The 17124-nt window shown below is 43.1% G+C and overlaps 1 protein-coding gene across 2 annotated transcripts in view; it reads left to right on the plus strand.

Annotated features, from left to right (window-relative positions):
- Positions 1-13791: 13791 nt before the first annotated feature.
- sf3b3 (splicing factor 3b, subunit 3) overlaps positions 13792-17124 on the plus strand; it is a 32548-nt gene continuing 29215 nt past the window's right edge. The window contains exons 1-3 of one of the 2 annotated variants that reach the window (XM_038274712.1): positions 13792-13940; positions 16524-16648; positions 16815-16970. In XM_038274712.1, coding sequence (XP_038130640.1) covers positions 16579-16648; positions 16815-16970 — 226 coding nt within the window. In that variant the 5' untranslated portion in view covers positions 13792-13940; positions 16524-16578. Of the gene's footprint in view, positions 13941-15816; positions 15841-16523; positions 16649-16814; positions 16971-17124 lie in introns of those variants that run through there. The other variant, XM_038274714.1, reaches the window with a different exon arrangement.

Consider the following 17124-nt stretch of genomic DNA (forward strand, 5'->3'; position numbering starts at 1 on the left):
GAGAAACAACACAGGAAAAACAAAGTTGTGTCACTCATTTACCCCCCCAAAAAATGCTCAAAAGCTTTTTTAGAAGGAAGAAATTTGGACTGAAGCTTTGAGACCTAAACACGCCGCAGCGGGCTCAGCAGGGGTGAGGCCCACATGATGAGGCCTTGGACCTAAACTCAGCCGCCATAAGTTAGTTAAAGCCATTTTGATGAGGGGACTCTAGCAGCTAAAAGAGCGTGTCTGAAAAATCAGGATGAAGCTGATTTTACCCGAGGATCGGTATTGGGTCTGCATCCGCCGTTCTGCATAGGCGTCATGTTTGGACCAACAGCTGGTCCACCTGAGAACTCCACTGGGGCATTCTAACGCTGATGCAGCATTAACCTCTGATAGAGAATCAGAAGAAAGGAGAGCATCTGGTGGCAAGAATAAAACAGACAGATGGAGCCTGAGTCCTCTGCCCACCCACCCCCCAAAACAAGGACCTGCAAATAGAAAGCCACTCTGTCAACTTTATGTCCGACCCAGAAAGAGGCACTGATTAAGCAGGGCATCCTAGTTTCCTTCTTCTTGCATTTGGGTCGAGCTGCGCCAGAGTTAAAGCCTCCCACGCCTTTCAGTCTCAGTCAGCCAAGTTTGTAGCATAAAGTTGATCATCTAATACGCAGGTTTTTACAGAAGCGCATTGCATTCACCAAAGAAAAACAAAACAAAAACAGAGAGGTTATCTCATAATATTAAGATCCTGACCTCAATATTATGAGACACCTTTGTTTATAGATGTTGGAGATCGGCCTGTTTTCCAGTGTAGTCCTGTTTCTCTGACTGTGACTAACTGGATGTGCTCTCTTCATCCTCTGACATGGGAGCTGGCTCGGAGCTCGTCTGCCTGGCTGTGTGATTCCTGGACGGGGCCGCCTTTTACAGCTGCTTTTTGTATCTCTGCTTCTGTCTCCTTGAACCCCAGTCGGCCTCAGCAGATGGCCGCTCACACTGAGCCTGGTTCTGCTGGAGGTTTCTTCCTGTTAAAAGGGAGTTTTTCCTCTCCACTGTCGCTACAAGCATGCTTAGTGTGGGGGATTGTATTTGAGTCAATTACTCGATGCAATCAACTGGTTTTCCTTAGATAGAAAACTTTGAATCAATCTGACTGGATGATCTGGTGAACTGTAAAGTACCTTGAGATGACGTGTGTTGTGAATTGGAGCTATACAAGTAAACTGAGTTTAATTGAATCTTATCTCATAATTATTCTTTTTGGTTTTAAATTAATGCATCTGAAATGCATTTTTGCAGGCTTGGTGGTGTCCCAAATAATGTTCGGTACCTGCTCAGAAATCCTAGATCCTCAAGGAATGCAGCCGAGGCTTCAAGATCGTTTAAAATGACGTCTCTACAAAAACCCAGGTCCCAACTTTATGCAGCATGTCGATTCATATGGCAAACTAAAACCATATAGAATCTGTATCAATTGAGCTGTCGACGGATTTTTACGTATGGTCATATGGCTGTATGCTTACTCCACAACTAGTAATCCCAGGGTACTTTATTGATCAAATGAAAAACAGGGGCATAACTCCGTATCAGGACAGACCTGTTCAAAAGCCATTGTTGTGCTTAAAAGTGCTTCTGTTCAGTTAGAGTAACTTAGAGATATCATAGAAAAGAGAGTTTAGTTCAAACTGAGAGAGCCTGAGCAGCACTCCAGAAAGTAGGTCTACAACAACCAAAACAAGAATGGGTGTCAAACGCCTTACAAACAGTCTCAGTATTCATGTTTTAATCAGATTTCTTCACTTTTCTATCCTAAATTTTGTTAAATGAAATGCCATCTATGGGGATCCATCACCCTGATCTTAATAAATGCCAATAAAGGATTTGCATGCAATAAAAAGCTGTCTCCATTCCAGTAGAGACTCAAAAGATGACACGCTGCTTCTGTTATGCTGGTTTCCTTTGCTCCCATTTCAATAAAGCCTGGTGGGAATCCCACTAGCTCCTGGTTTTTGCTCTTTTAACCACAGTCGAGTAATGAGTACATGCTGAGGTGCTGCACAGTGAGCCGGGTTTCTGTAGTTTCAGGGGGAAAGTCGATTAATGAGGACATCCAAATCTTCCTAAACAGAGAGTAGCAGTTACTCTGGGGCTCACAGCTTCCCCTGGGAGCTTTTTCCCGCTTCACCAAGAAAGCAGAGATGGAGAAATGAGATGGTTTCCAGCACACTGATCAGGTGAGAGCATCACAGACTGCTAAAAAAAAAACTCCAGGCAGAGAGAAACAACACTCTGAACTCCAGGAATAGAGCCAGCAGCTTACCTCGCCTTACTGGGAAGACACTGCTCAGTGATGCATGAAATTCTAAAACAGGAACACACCCTGCGGTTCAAATAGTGGCAGAGGAGTTACTACAGTAATGATCGTGCCACAGAGCTGGAACTGAAATCGGCCAAAAGCCTGGGAGCAGCTGCACCAGGAAGAGGCTTTTCAAGCTTTTAATCAGATCATTGGAGCTAAGAAGATTCCTGATGACCATCTGATCACCGGCTACTAGGTGAGGATCAGAACACGAGTGAATGATCCTGAAAGAATGAACCATAAACCAGCAGGTCCGACAGCCCTGATAACACCCTGGTGGGAGCAGGAGGGAGACGCATTTAACTGAACCAGAGGGAGGCCTCTCCAGGCTGAGGATCTGACCTCTCCAGGCTGAAGATCTGACCTCTCCAGGCTGAAAGTCTGACCTCTCCAGGCTGAAAGTCTGACCTCTCCAGGCTGAAGATCTGACCTCTCCAGGCTGAAAGTCTGACCTCTCCAGGCTGAAAGTCTGACCTCTCCAGGCTGAAGATCTGACCTCTCCAGGCTGAAGATCTGACCTCTCCAGGCTGAGGATCTGACCTCTCCAGGCTGAAGATCTGACCTCTCCAGGCTGAAGATCTGACCTCTCCAGGCTGAAAGTCTGACCTCTCCAGGCTGAAAGTCTGACCTCTCCAGGCTGAAAGTCTGACCTCTCCAGGCTGAAGATCTGACCTCTCCAGGCTGAAAGTCTGACCTCTCCAGGCTGAAAGTCTGACCTCTCCAGGCTGAAGATCTGACCTCTCCAGGCTAAAGATCTGACCTCTCAAGGCTGAAGGTTTGACCTCTCCAGGCTGAAGTTCTGAACTCTCCAGGCTGAAGTTCTGAACTCTCCAGGTTGAAGTTTTGATCTCTCCAGGCTGAAGTTCTAACCTCTCCAGGCTGAAGTTCTGAACTCTCCAGGCAGAAGTTTTGACCTCTCGAGGCTGAAGTTTTGACCTCTCGAGGCTGAAGATCTGACCTCTCAAGGCTGAAGGTTTGACCTCTCCAGGCTGAAGTTCTGAACTCTCCAGGCTGAAGTTCTGAACTCTCCAGGTTGAAGTTTTGACCTCTCCAGGCTGAAGTTCTGAACTCTCCAGGCTGAAGTTCTGAACTCTCCAGGTTGAAGTTTTGACCTCTCCAGGCTGAAGTTCTGAACTCTCCAGGTTGAAGTTTTGACCTCTCCAGGCTGAAGTTTTGACCTCTCCAGGCTGAAGTTCTGACCTCTCCAGGCAGAAGTTTTGACCTCTCGAGGCTGAAGTTTTGAACTCTCCAGGCTGAAAGTCTGACTTCTCCAGGCTGAAGTTTTGAACTCTCCAGGCTGAAATTCTGAACTCTCCAGGCTGAAGTTCTGACCTGTCCAGGCTGATGATCTGCCCTCTCCAGGCTGAAGTTCTGAACTCTCCAGGCTGAAGTTTTGACCTCTCCAGGCTGAAGTTCTGACCTCTCCAGGCTGAAGATCTGACCTCTCCAGGCTGAAGTTCTGAACTCTCCAGGCAGAAGTTTTGACCTCTCGAGGCTGAAGTTTTAAACTCTCCAGGCTGAAAGTCTGACCTCTCCAGGCTGAAAGTCTGACCTCTCCAGGCTGAAGTTTTGAACTCTCCAGGCTGAAAGTCTGACCTCTCCAGGCTGAAGTTCTGACCTCTTGAGGCTGAAGTTTTGAACTCTCCAGGCTGAAAGTCTGACCTCTCCAGGCTGAAAGTCTGTCCTCTCTATGCTGAAGTTCTGACCTCTCCATGCTCTCTCCTCCAGTTTCAGTCTATAAATGTGTTTAAAACTTACAGGGACTGTAAATATAAGAGGTAGAAGTTTAACTCCATGAGTTCAATAAAATACATCAAACCTGCCAAAGATTAAACACTGTGATGGGCTCAGCTGTAAAATCATCCTCTGGAAAAGCTTTAAAAGGATCTAAACCCACGATATGTCCTCATTTCCCAGTTCAGGTCCCAGATGGACCGTCCAGTGGGGAACTAGTCTGGGAACCTGAGGATCCCACCTGGGTTCTTAATTTTTTGGACATGGTGTACTTCTGCTGTGCTCTCCTGTTAAGGTGTCAAGTCTTCCAAGTCTGGAGATTCTCAGCAGGAGAAAGGTCATGTGACCCATTAACCAAGGCCTGTGGGCCCCTCTTTTATTTAAAAGTAACAGTACTGGACAGGATGATGTTGACATTACAATGTCAACATCAATGTTGCGTCACAAACAGGCCAGACAAAGAACATTAGGATCAACAATAGCAGCAGACTGGACACAGGACTGACTCAGGACAGAGGGGGACAGGAGCCATTACATATTCACATACAGCTGACCTTAACCCAGGAATCAAACCAGGACCTTCTTGCTGCAAAGAGCATTTCATCCACCATCCAGCTTTCTGAGGGTTTAGAAACATGGAGCATTGGCCCGGTAACCAAACCCAGAGTGGAAGAACAGGAGACAACAGCAGTCAGATTTCTCAGGATCCATTAAATCTCCTGCTATGGTGCCTGGTTTGAAGCTTTTCCAAACAAGGTTCTTAGTCAAGCTTGGGGAAGGCTTCAGAGTTCAACAACTGCAAACTTCTAAGAGTAAAATTAAAGATCCCATATTATGCTAAATTCACTTAAATATTTACAGTCATATGTGTCCTGAAGCCTGTGTTTGAGGTTCTCAAATGAAAAAAAAAAAAAAACCATTTTCCCTCTCTCACTGCCTTGTTCCACCTCTTAGCTAACGTGTGCTCAAAATGCTCTGTTTGAACATCATGCCCTTTGTGATGTCACCAGAAATAACCACTCCCCCTATCAAAACCCGCCATCTAGCAGGCACTACGGACAACCATCACCCAGAGGTGTTTAAAAGTTCCCTTTTCATTAATATTTCAAAAAGTTTTTTCATCAGTGTGCGAGGGGGGAGGTAATTCCCGGTAGGCCAGTATTTCTCAGAATAACACGATGGTGAGTCTGACACAGTGGGAAAAATTGCAGATCTTCTTTTTCAAAGTAAGCTTGTATGAGCGATGTAACTTTTAAATAGAGCGTGCACGAGGAGAGATGGGCTTGTGCATGCTCTCACACTCGTTTAATTGGAGTTCCCTCTCAGGAGCGGATACAGGGTTGTGCATGTGTTTTTTTTATTTTTAAGTGGAGAGGGCGGGTATTTTCAAAAATTTGTGAAAATCCTTCACTATACCTTTGAATTACTTTTGTTAGTAGCAGTTTGGTTAGTTCATCACAGCAGACAGATGCTGTGTTAGATGATTAGACTGACTTTTGTCCGTTTTTTTCGATGGAATAAAAATGTATTATTGTTGTTAACAACATAAATGAATGAGTGCCAATGAGCGGTTATCTGGTCAACCTGCTCCTTTAATGTGTTGTCAGGACGATAAGCTGCTACAAGCGGTCTGCAGCAGCCCATCAGTTAAGGCTGGTCTTCATCTTCTGTATTGTTCGGCTCTCCTAGCCACCATTTTCACAAACTCTGATTGGTTGTCATGGTTGCGGGCTGTGGGGGTTCAGCCTTTGCACAGGGGTGTGGAAAGTCAAAACAGCTTGTTTAGAAAAGGGCTGAATGAGGAGGTTATTGTCAGTCTGATCCTATAGGGAACGTTTCTGCTCCAACTTCAAAAATATGCACTGGGGGCCCCATTTGTTTTGTTTTTTTCTATATTTCAAATGTAGTGTAATATAGGGCCTTTAAGATAATCAGCTGCAGACGGACCTCTAGAAATTATGGATTATTTTTTCATTTGGTGTAGCAGCCATCATCATCCCGGAGATTTTTCTTCTCAGTGATTTAATATTGGTCTGGTTTCGAAGCTGATGGCTTCATTAGGAGTTAATTAGGAGTTAACTTTTTTCCTCTTTAGACTTTAATTAATCAAATATGGAAAGTTTTCACAAATCTACAAAACAGTAAAGAAGAAATGACGCTGGGCAGATGGATGCAGATTTAGTGTCACCATCTTTGAAAGGAAACAATTTAAAATGCATAGGAACTATTTATCATCCATCCATCCATCCATCCATCATCTATCATCCACCTATCATTATCCATCCATCCATCCACCCATCCATCATCTATCACCCATCTATCATCCACATATCATTATCCATCCATCCATCCACCCATCCATCATCTATCACCCATTTATCATCCACCTATCATCATCCATCCATCCATCATCCATTTATAACCCACCTATCATCCATCCATCCATCCATCCACCCATCCATCATCCATTTATCATCCACCTATCATCATCCATCTATCCATCATCCATTTATAACCCACCTATCATCATCCATCCATCCATCATCCATTTATAACCCACCTATCATCATCCATCCATCCATCATCCATTTATAACCCACCTATCATCATCCATCCATCCATCCATCCATCCATCCATCCACCCATCCATCATCCATTTATCATCCACCTATCATCATCCATCCATCATCCATTTATAACCCACCTATCATCATCCATCCATCCATCCATCCATCCATCCATCATCCATCCATCCACCCATCCATCATCCATTTATCATCCACCTATCATCATCCATCCATCCATCATCCATTTATAACCCACCTATCATCATCCATCCACCCATCATCCATTTATCATCCACCTATCATCATCCATCCATCCATCCATCCATCATCCATCCATCCATCCATCATCCATCCATCCACCCATCCATCATCCATTTATCATCCACCTATCATCATCCATCCATCCATCCATCATCCATTTAACCCACCTATCATCATCCATCCACCCATCATCCATTTATAACCCACCTATCATCATCCATTTATCATCCACCTATCATCATCCATCCATCCATCATCCATTTATAACCCACCTATCATCATCCATCCATCCATCCATCATCCATCCATCCACCCATCCATCATCCATTTATCATCCACCTATCATCATCCATCCACCCATCATCCATTTATAACCCACCTATCATCATCCATCCATCCATCCATCATCCATTTATAACCCACCTATCATCATCCATCCATCCATCCATCATCCATTTATAACCCACCTATCATCATCCATCCATCCATCATCCATTTATAACCCACCTATCATCATCCATCCATCCATCATCCATCCATCCACCCATCCATCATCCATTTATCATCCACCTATCATCATCCATCCATCCATCATCCATTTATAACCCACCTATCATCATCCATCCATCCATCATCCATTTATAACCCACCTATCATCATCCATCCATCCATCCATCATCCATTTATAACCCACCTATCATCATCCATCCATCCATCCATCCATCCATCATCCATTTATAACCCACCTATCATCATCCATCCATCCATCATCCATCCATCCACCCATCCATCATCCATTTATCATCCACCTATCATCATCCATCCATCCATCCATCATCCATTTATAACCCACCTATCATCATCCATCCATCCATCATCCATTTATAACCCACCTATCATCATCCATCCATCCATCATCCATCCATCCACCCATCCATCATCCATTTATCATCCACCTATCATCATCCATCCATCCATCCATCATCCATTTATAACCCACCTATCATCATCCATCCATCCATCCATCCATCCATCCATCATCCATTTATAACCCACCTATCATCATCCATCCATCCATCCATCCATCCATCCATCCATCCACCCATCCATCATCCATTTATAACCCACCTATCATCATCCATCTATCCATCCATCCTAAACTGCTAACATTGGTAGAAACAGACCAGTGGACATGGCCTCTTTTCTTGTTTCATTTAGATGAACTAAACTGTGAGTTTGACCAGGTGAGACCATGGCGATGTTTAGCCATACTCCACAGCAGCATAAGGGTTAGGACAGCTTGCAGTCTTTGATTGCACAATGAGATCCACTGTGGACCAAACTATCCTACAGTCTGGTCCACTTTGGGTCATCATCAGGATAATGAGGCCTAAAACATTTTGTCTGAAAAAGAGAAGAACCAAAGTGGTACACTGTCCTAGTTAAAGTCGAGACCTCAACTTGACCGAGATACTGTGGAGAACGCTGAAAGCCTTGATGAAATGAAGGAACATCTAAAAAAAGAGTTGACCTCATTCTTCACTGGGGTCTGAGCTGTTCTGCCTGGTAACCCGGTTAGCTACGGATGCAACAAAGACAGCAGCTCTACCGTTCTGTGTAGCCTGCTGAAGAACATGAAGAAAGAAGGTTGAGGAAGACCTTCTAGTTTCCATCCAAGTTTGTTCCATCCTTGCTCCGGTTTCATTTAGATTCCATCTGCTTTATCTCCCAAAATGTGTTTCGTTTACAGTTTAACTTAGTTTGGAGGGAAGTTAAGCAGTTTACAGTGATTGGATGCAGCCTGTGTGTGTAAGTAGGGAGAGAGATCAGATGAAATAACTTTACTGTAAGCAGTTTAACATGATAGGATTGGGTGTTTGCTCTCATGAATGCATAGTGGAGTTGGACTTCATTCCCACTGTGTCAACCTGCTGCCAAATGTCTCTGTTAAGACTCCCATCTTCACTGGAGGCAGAAACTAAACGATGATTTTCTCCCTTGATCACTCAGTGTTTAACCTGCAGTCTCTGCCAGGTTTCCCTGCAGAGCAAAAGCCACCATAGGAAACCTAAAATCTGTGTTTGATTTTGCGTTTCCACCTCTTTCCTTAGAATGCACTGGGTTTGTTGGGAACTCTGGCTTTATCTGCACCACTCAATCAGTTTCTTTGTTGTACAGACGGTGTTGGACATGGCTGCAGTTCAGAACAGGGGATTTACTTTTCAAATGGGCTCTTCTCTGAAACTAGCCAGCAGATAACAAAGATCATCTGTGTGAGTTTAAAAGTTTAAAGGCAGGAATCCTATTAGCCCTTGGACAGTTCGTCACCTGATTGTCAGGTTAACAGGTCAGGATATGATGAAGATGTTCTGGTATTTACCAGGTTCTATGATTAAGCAAACTCAGGACAGATTTCTCAGACTAAGAACACTGTTGCTGCTTCAGCATCAGCACCTCTAAAGAGGGGAAGATTTTCCTCAGAAGACAAAGGTTTGTGTCCCCCCAGGCAAAGTCGGTAAGATAAAAGCAACTACCTTAGGGAAGGTAGAGTCCCACTGCAAGGTCAGCGTGCTCGGCAAAAGGAGCTGAAATCTCTGAAAGATCAGGGCCAGAGCTGCTGCAGAACTTTGCAGAAGAACAAAAGCTCCTGAGCTCAGCACTACTGATGAAGTTCTCAGGTTAAACAGGAACAGCAGTGTGTGAGGATCAGAGTCCCTGCAGAATGGAGGGTGTCACTGGAAACTGGAACCTTTCCTGTTTGGATCTCGGTTAGTTATTGGCTGGCTATTAACTACTCATTTGTTTCAGGTCTGTTGACGAAGGGATGCATGCAAAATCTGCAGGACAGTGGCACTCCAGGACTTTGCTGACTGGTGCCAGTGCAACTGCCTTCTGATCAAAGCTGTGAAAAGCTAGAAGTTGTTGGTGGATGGTCTTTGGAGCACATCCACCCGACTGACACGGATGAACATCCAGGAAGCTGATATCTGGGTCTTCACCTGGACAAAAACTGAGCTGGAACCAGAACACTGAAATTCCTGACAGGATCAGAGCAGAATCTACCTGCTGAGACATTTTTTTAGGTATCAAAAGTAGGACATGCCCGGGAAAAAGAGGACGTCTGGTCACCCTACCATATCAACAATTTGATGTTTCCGTGAGTGAGTGCTTGTTGCAATGATGCGTCTTTGCTCAGCAGCTTCGCTCGTTGTAAACCAACCAATCAGCACACAGCTCATCTAAATGTTCATGATCATACCATAAAAGGAATAAACCTGTCGTTTCCTTCTAGGGTTTTTAACCAGGCTTGCATTAGGGATCATAGAAAAGCAAATATGCCATTTTCAGCCCAACCAATGTTATACACCCTATTCAGAGACCTTAAGGACCAGCACCAAATACGCTATATATTCATTCTAGGACCCCTTTAAATGTAAATTGTCGTCTTCCATTGGCAAAGTGTCTGACTTACCTCCTCAATTCAAGAAAAAATGCGCTTATTTTAAGACAAAAATACCTTCTCTAGCTTTTGATTTTTTCCAGTGTTGCATCCTTGGTGGTCTCCCAGAAGCACCATCAGAGATCCTTCCTCCCAGCAGCTATGGAGCATCACTGCTCCCAGAAGACTCTGTTTGATTCCTGCTGTAGTTTCACAGTTTTTATGCTTTTCTGTGAACAGTTTGTTCCTTTTTGTGTGCAGCTACTTAAACACCACTGTTGCACTCAGATTTCTCTGCCGTAGGACAATATGGTTCTTTGTGTCCTGGATGAGGACAAAGAACCCTCTTCTTCTTCTCTTCTATTCTAGGATCCTATCATGACACATCCCTCGCTGATCGTAGTGCTAGAACACTGTTTAAGACTTCAGGCTGACTGTGAGAGCAGCGCAAATGTGGACAATCAACCAGCACGACTAAAGTCTGCTGAGTGAAGCCAGGGCCTCTAGAAATCTTTGGACGGATCACACCAGAGATGTTTGGACAAAATGGAGCATCAGGTTTGGGTAAAAGCAAAACGCAGTGTATTAGCACAAACACATCAAACCAGCAGCCAGGAACTGAGGAAGCAGAGGGCTAAAAATAAGTGAGCCAAGGTCAAGTTCAGCTTTGGTCTCGATGGGTCGATGAAAGACAGGAGAGAGTTCAAAATCACAGCTCCTCTTCAAAAGAATAGTCCTGTGCTTTTAAAAGCAATATCATCCATCCGTCCATCATCAAACCATTTATCATCAATCCACCCATCCCGCATCATCCATCCATCCATCCCTCATCCATCCACCTATCATCAATCCACCCATGAATCCTCCATCATCCATTTATGCATATTGTCCATCCACCCATTGATCAACCATCATCCATCTGTCCATCCATCCAACAATTTATCATCCATCCATCACACATTGTTCCATCCATCCCTCATCCTTCCATCATCCATCCATCCCTCATCCATCCATTCATTTATGCATCTATTGTCCATCCACCCACCGATCATCCATCTGTCCATCCATTCAACATGCATCCATCTTCTTGTTCTTTTAATAAACTTTTTAACTGGTATTTTTCTCTAACTTTATTCTTCTGTTTAATCATTCATGACCATAATCATCTAGAGAACCAGAAATGATCATGACTCATTAACCTCTGGCTCTTCTTTCATACTATGGTTCACTTAATCCACCCGGTGAGGATCTGCTCATGGAGCTCACAGACTAATAACCTCTCCATCTGCTCCCAGCATATCACATCAGATCCTCTTTCTCCTGCTCTGTTTGTTTAACCACATTTATAATCCAGAGACATTGGATTTAAATTTCTATGATTTGGCATCCGAGCTAAAGAGAGCTGAAATACCAGCAGATCAACTACAGAGTTAGTGAGAAGCAGACCTCAGCATCCAACCAGTCAGAGGCTGGTAGGTTTACTCTGCGGAAGGAAAAACCTCTCTGCACCTTTTAGAAATATGTTCTTCCACAGACAGAGGACCAGCTACACACATCTTCGTCTACTAGTTCTCAGCAGGTTAGGCTGTCCTTCCTCCATCAGCTCTCTGCCCTTCACAGCCATCTGCTGTCTCCTAGCAACGCCAGCGGCAAGATCAATGGAGCCACAGAGAGGGATGAGAGGCCGAGGGGGGACAAAGGGGGAGAAAAGGATGGGGGGGGGGGGGATGGAGGAGGTTCAGATATCTCCTTCTGATCAGAGGCTTCATCCCTGCACATGAGGAGGACAGTGGTGAGTTTGGATCATAGTGAAAAACAAGAGCTTCATCATCATCATCAGCAGCAGCAGCAGCTGGATGCACATCAGGGCTGAACCCTGTTAACCAGATGTGCTTAAAGTCTCACCTCTGTGGTTCTGCAGCCCGACACGCGGTCTGCATCCAAATGGTTCCGCTTACCGTCTGGGTCCAAACGCCGCCAGAAGCATCCAGTGAGAGGAGCAGAGCTGCTGACACGGAGAGACAGGAGCCCGCAGGAGGCGAGCAGCAGGCCGGGCTGGAGGAGGAGCCGCTGGGCTCAGCACCAGAGGGAGAGCCGAGGCCGGGACAGGACTCAGCAAACGGGGAGCTCGGTGTCTGTCACGGAGGAGCCGTAGACCGGCGGCCGCGAAGGTCAAGCTCAAAAGCACTACGGCACGACTTCCGGTTTTATACTTTCACAATAAAGCTCCAATCGCCTGATTGGCCGATTTAACCCTGACTGAGAACATGAAATCGCAATTTAACCCTTTTTTTGTTAATCCTCTTTTTCACACAACTGGGGGCAATAATAACTGAGGACGAATAAATGAAGAATAAACGGGTTTAGAAACGGATTTACCGTCAGTGAGCTGTAGTTTGAAAGACCGAGGGAATACAGCTGTGTTCATGATGAGGAGGAAACTCTAAAGGTAAAAAATCACATTTTCTTATTTAATTAAGGATCAATAAAGAGGAAATACATCAAATCGATTTAAACTTCGATCTAGATTCATTTGAAACTAATGTAAAGTTCATTCATTCCAACAGACCTAAAGCATAAAAACACATAAAAACTCCACATAAACCTAAATTACAATAAAAAATCTCCAAAAGAATGAATAAAATAAACATCCTCCTTTAACCTAGCTTCGCCTCATCTGTTCCTGTATTGCTGCCATCAACAACTTGTTTTCCAGTGTAGTCCTGTTTCTCTGACTGTGACTAACTGGATGTGCTCTCTTCGTCCTCTGACATGGGAGCTGGCTTGGAGCTCGTCTGCCTGGCTGTGTGTGTCCTGGACGGGGCCGCCTTTTACAGCTGCTTTTTGTATCTCTGCTTCTGTCTCCTTGAACCCCAGTCGGCCTCAGCAGATGGCCTCATACTTAACCTGGTTCTGCTGGAGGTTTCTTCCTGTTAAAAGGCAGTTTTTCTCTCCACTGTCGCTACTAGCATGCTTAATAAGAGGGATTACCTTCAAATCAATGAGTTGATACAATAAACTGGTTTTCCTTAAATATAAAACTTTCAATCAATCTGACTGTATGATCTGGTGAACTGTAAAGTGCCTTGAGGCGACATGTGTTGTGTGTTGGTGCTATAGAAATAAACAGAATTTAATTTTATCAAGGAAAACCAGCTGAACTTATAAAAATGTATATAGCCTTTTCCCTTTAAACTACAAATCATTAAACTCAACATAAATAACACTTGAAATATATCATGTTGTTTGAATTTCATCACTAACATATTGTCTAAATTAGATGTACCTGAAAATGTAAGTTATATTTATTTTTGTTATAGTATTGTGTAATTGTATCTCTTTTGCCTTAAAAAATTCCTAACCGGGTTAATTCTGTTGATTACTCACTTGGCTTTAATTGTTTTAGTCTCTGTCTCCATCTGCTGACACATGGCGTTACTACAATCGGTAATTTTAGTCAGGCATTGTTTCAGGTCGCCTATCATCGATGACTGTTAGAAGGAAGGACCCCGGATCTCCGAAGCGTAAGAGAAACGTTTGAATGGAGGATATTTAATCTGCTGAAATCACAAACATCTTCCTAAATATCCTGGTAAATATTGTATGTTGCACATCCTAAACTTGTCTGGATCCAAACTTATGCCGTATTGATCGTGAAGTGTGGCTGTTTTTAAGTCAAGCGAATCCATCAGGCGAAAAGTGGCGCTTCGTATGAAAATCTTAAAAATGGAGGTTAACGATCCCCAACAGGCCGAGTTTCAGTTTGGAGCTCAATTTAGAGCCACACAGGCCGGCTAGAAAGTAGAGGTCTGGGTTTAAATGCAAAATCCTATTTTCAGATGAGTTAGCTGGTTCAAAATAATAAAAAAGAACGTGCTAAAGTGTTACAGTGCAAAACCAGCTTAGAGTAAAAACCCCTTTTAAAGTGTGTCTAACAATGGACCAATCCACATAACCTGGATTCTGCCTTAAAGTCAATGTTAAATCAATTATTTAATTATTCAGTGTTTGAGTTTGAACATATTTTGATTATCTTTCTTTTTGTTTTCACGTACTTTTTTTTTACCGCGTAAAAAAAAAAATTAAAACGTGTAATTTATGGAAATTTCAAACTGTTACCAATAATGAAAGTTGTTTTTTCTATTATGAGATATTCAGGATTGGTTCTTAACATAGGGTTCATACAAAGATGCCATAGAAATCCTTAAAAATCCTCCTAAATAATTCAATCTGCTAGATTAGATTAGATTCAACTTTATTGTCATTACACACAGGCACAGGTACAAGGCACCGAAATGCAGTTTAGGTCTAACCAGAAGTGCAATAGCAGCAAGTGCAGGATAAATAATGGTTCCATAAATACACGACATGGGTTTCTACTGAATAAGTATAGAGATGAATACCATTATAAACAGAATCTCACTAATAGATTAATAATAATACTTGACTCCTGAGTTATAGTGACTTCAGGAAAGTTTGAGTGTTTTATGTTTGTTGTATTTGATTAAAGATGAAGCAGAAAAATGTGGCTCCATTCAGTTCAGTTAACTGTATTATGATGCAAAGTATTTGCACTGTTTATTAATAGAATTAGGTTGTGTTTATCGTAGGGCTGAAACAGTGCGTCGGATTAAAGGAATCGTACACCTGAAACATGATTAGCCTTCATTTTCTACTCACCCCCATGCTGAACAACACTCTGGAGTACTTTTTTGATATCTCAAATGCATCTGGAGATCTGGGAGGCTTCTTGCTGTCTGCTGACATTCAAATAATGGAGGTCTATGGCGCCCGAGGCAGAAAGGTCCATAAAAGTCCACAAAAAACGTGTCAATATTCCTCCATACTGCTCGTCCAATGTATTCCAAGTGTCCTGAGTGGGTAGCGTCCATAATTTACTCGAAACAAAGTCATTTAGAATGTTTTTAGAGCATAAACAGTAGTGTATAGGATTTCCTGAAAGCGCGTTCACGAGTCTACGGAAACCGCGGCAGACCAAACCAGATGAAAGTGCGCATTCAGCGTCTGCTCTGCCGATAATGCAAGCGTAGAAGAAGAAATGTGCTGTTTACCCGTGCAAAGAAAGAAACAACGGAAGAAAAATGTCTGAGGACTTCTGTGTTGAGGAAGAGCATGAGTTCTTTGCCGAGCTGAATGCGCACTTTCATCTGGTTTGGTCTGCCGCGGTTTCCGTAGACTCGTGAACGCGCTTTCAGGAAATCCTATACACTACTGTTTATGCTCTAAAAATATTCTAAATGACTTCGTTTCGAGTAAATTCTGGACGCTACCCACTCAGGACACTTGGAATACATTGGACGAGCAGTATGGAGGAATATTGACACGTTTTTTGTGGACTTTTATGGACCTTTCTGCCTCGGGCGCCATAGACCTCCATTATTTGAATGTCAGCAGACAGCAAGAAGCCTCCCAGATCTCCAGATGCATTTGAGATATCAAAAAAGTACTCCAGAGTGTTGTTCAGCATGGGGGTGAGTAGAAAATGAAGGCTAATCATGTTTTGGGTGTACTATTCCTTTAATTGTGATTAATTGATTATTGGTTTTTAACTGGAGTGTAGAGACTGTGAAACATGCCTTTAGCTGACAGAGCAACCAAGTTAGAGCACTAATTGTATCAAAATTGTAAAAAAAAAAAAAAAATATGTATATATATATTTTGCATTTAACATAAAACAATTGTTTTTAAATAAGATTGTTGTTAATATGTTCTATCCAGAACTCCTCAAGTGGAAAGGTTTTAGTTTAACCTGGTTTAACTTTATAAAATCTCTCTAAGGAACCTTTGGCTAGCTGATTATTAATCAAAAATTATCGACAGATTAATCGATTTGCAAAAATAGTTACCGCCCCAGTTTATTAATAACAGAGAATGTTAACTCGGTTACAAATGCTTAATTGTACAAGACTTTTACTTTTCTTCATTAGATTTTAAGATGTCTGGGAAATTTCTCACGTTAAAGTTCAGATTTTAACTCCTGCTTTAAGTTACTGTTCATGTATTTCTGCAGCTAACCGGCAGATGATTAGGTTTGTGCAGAAAGCTACTCAGTGTCACAGAGCTTTCCAACTAAAACTCACTCAATGTGATCACCTCTGGGTTAACTAGTCACAGGCATCATTAGTCACTGTTGGTTTGTCCTGTTCCTCCGTAGTTCTGAGCCGAGCTGAGCTCTCCGTCAGCTGTAACAGGACAACGCCGTAGGAACCATGTTTCTCTACAACATCACACTGCAGCGGGCCACTGGCATCACCCATGCCATTCATGGAAACTTCTCAGGTGAGTTTCCTCGGCTTCTGCCCGTTTTGTAAAGACGCTTTCTGACCCTTCATCTCGTTTAGATGACCTAATTTAAAGCTCAGCTTTTCTTCACATTTGGAGGTTTTTAGGAAGCCTCACACATTCCCGCCTGACAGATTTTGAGCTGAGTTTTTTTCTTATGTAGGAACCAAGATGCAGGAGATTGTTGTTTCCAGAGGGAAGATCTTGGAACTGTTGCGCCCTGATGCCAACACAGGAAAGGTGCACACCCTACTCACAATGGAAGTGTTCGGCATTGTCAGATCGCTGATGGCCTTCAGACTCACAGGAGGAAGTAAAGGTTAGTAGCCATGATAACATGGGTTAGAATATTTAATCCTAAACAGTCTCTGGCAAAATGGCCTGTTTTACTCTTGTATCTGTGCTTTTTGGGTAATTCTTTATGTGGGTTTAAAATATGAAGATGTGAGCTCTGCTTGTTGAAAGCTTCTGTG

Source organism: Cyprinodon tularosa, unplaced genomic scaffold, assembly GCF_016077235.1.
Source record: "Cyprinodon tularosa strain WSP-4 unplaced genomic scaffold, ASM1607723v1 ctg927, whole genome shotgun sequence".
Classification (NCBI taxonomy): domain Eukaryota; kingdom Metazoa; phylum Chordata; class Actinopteri; order Cyprinodontiformes; family Cyprinodontidae; genus Cyprinodon; species Cyprinodon tularosa.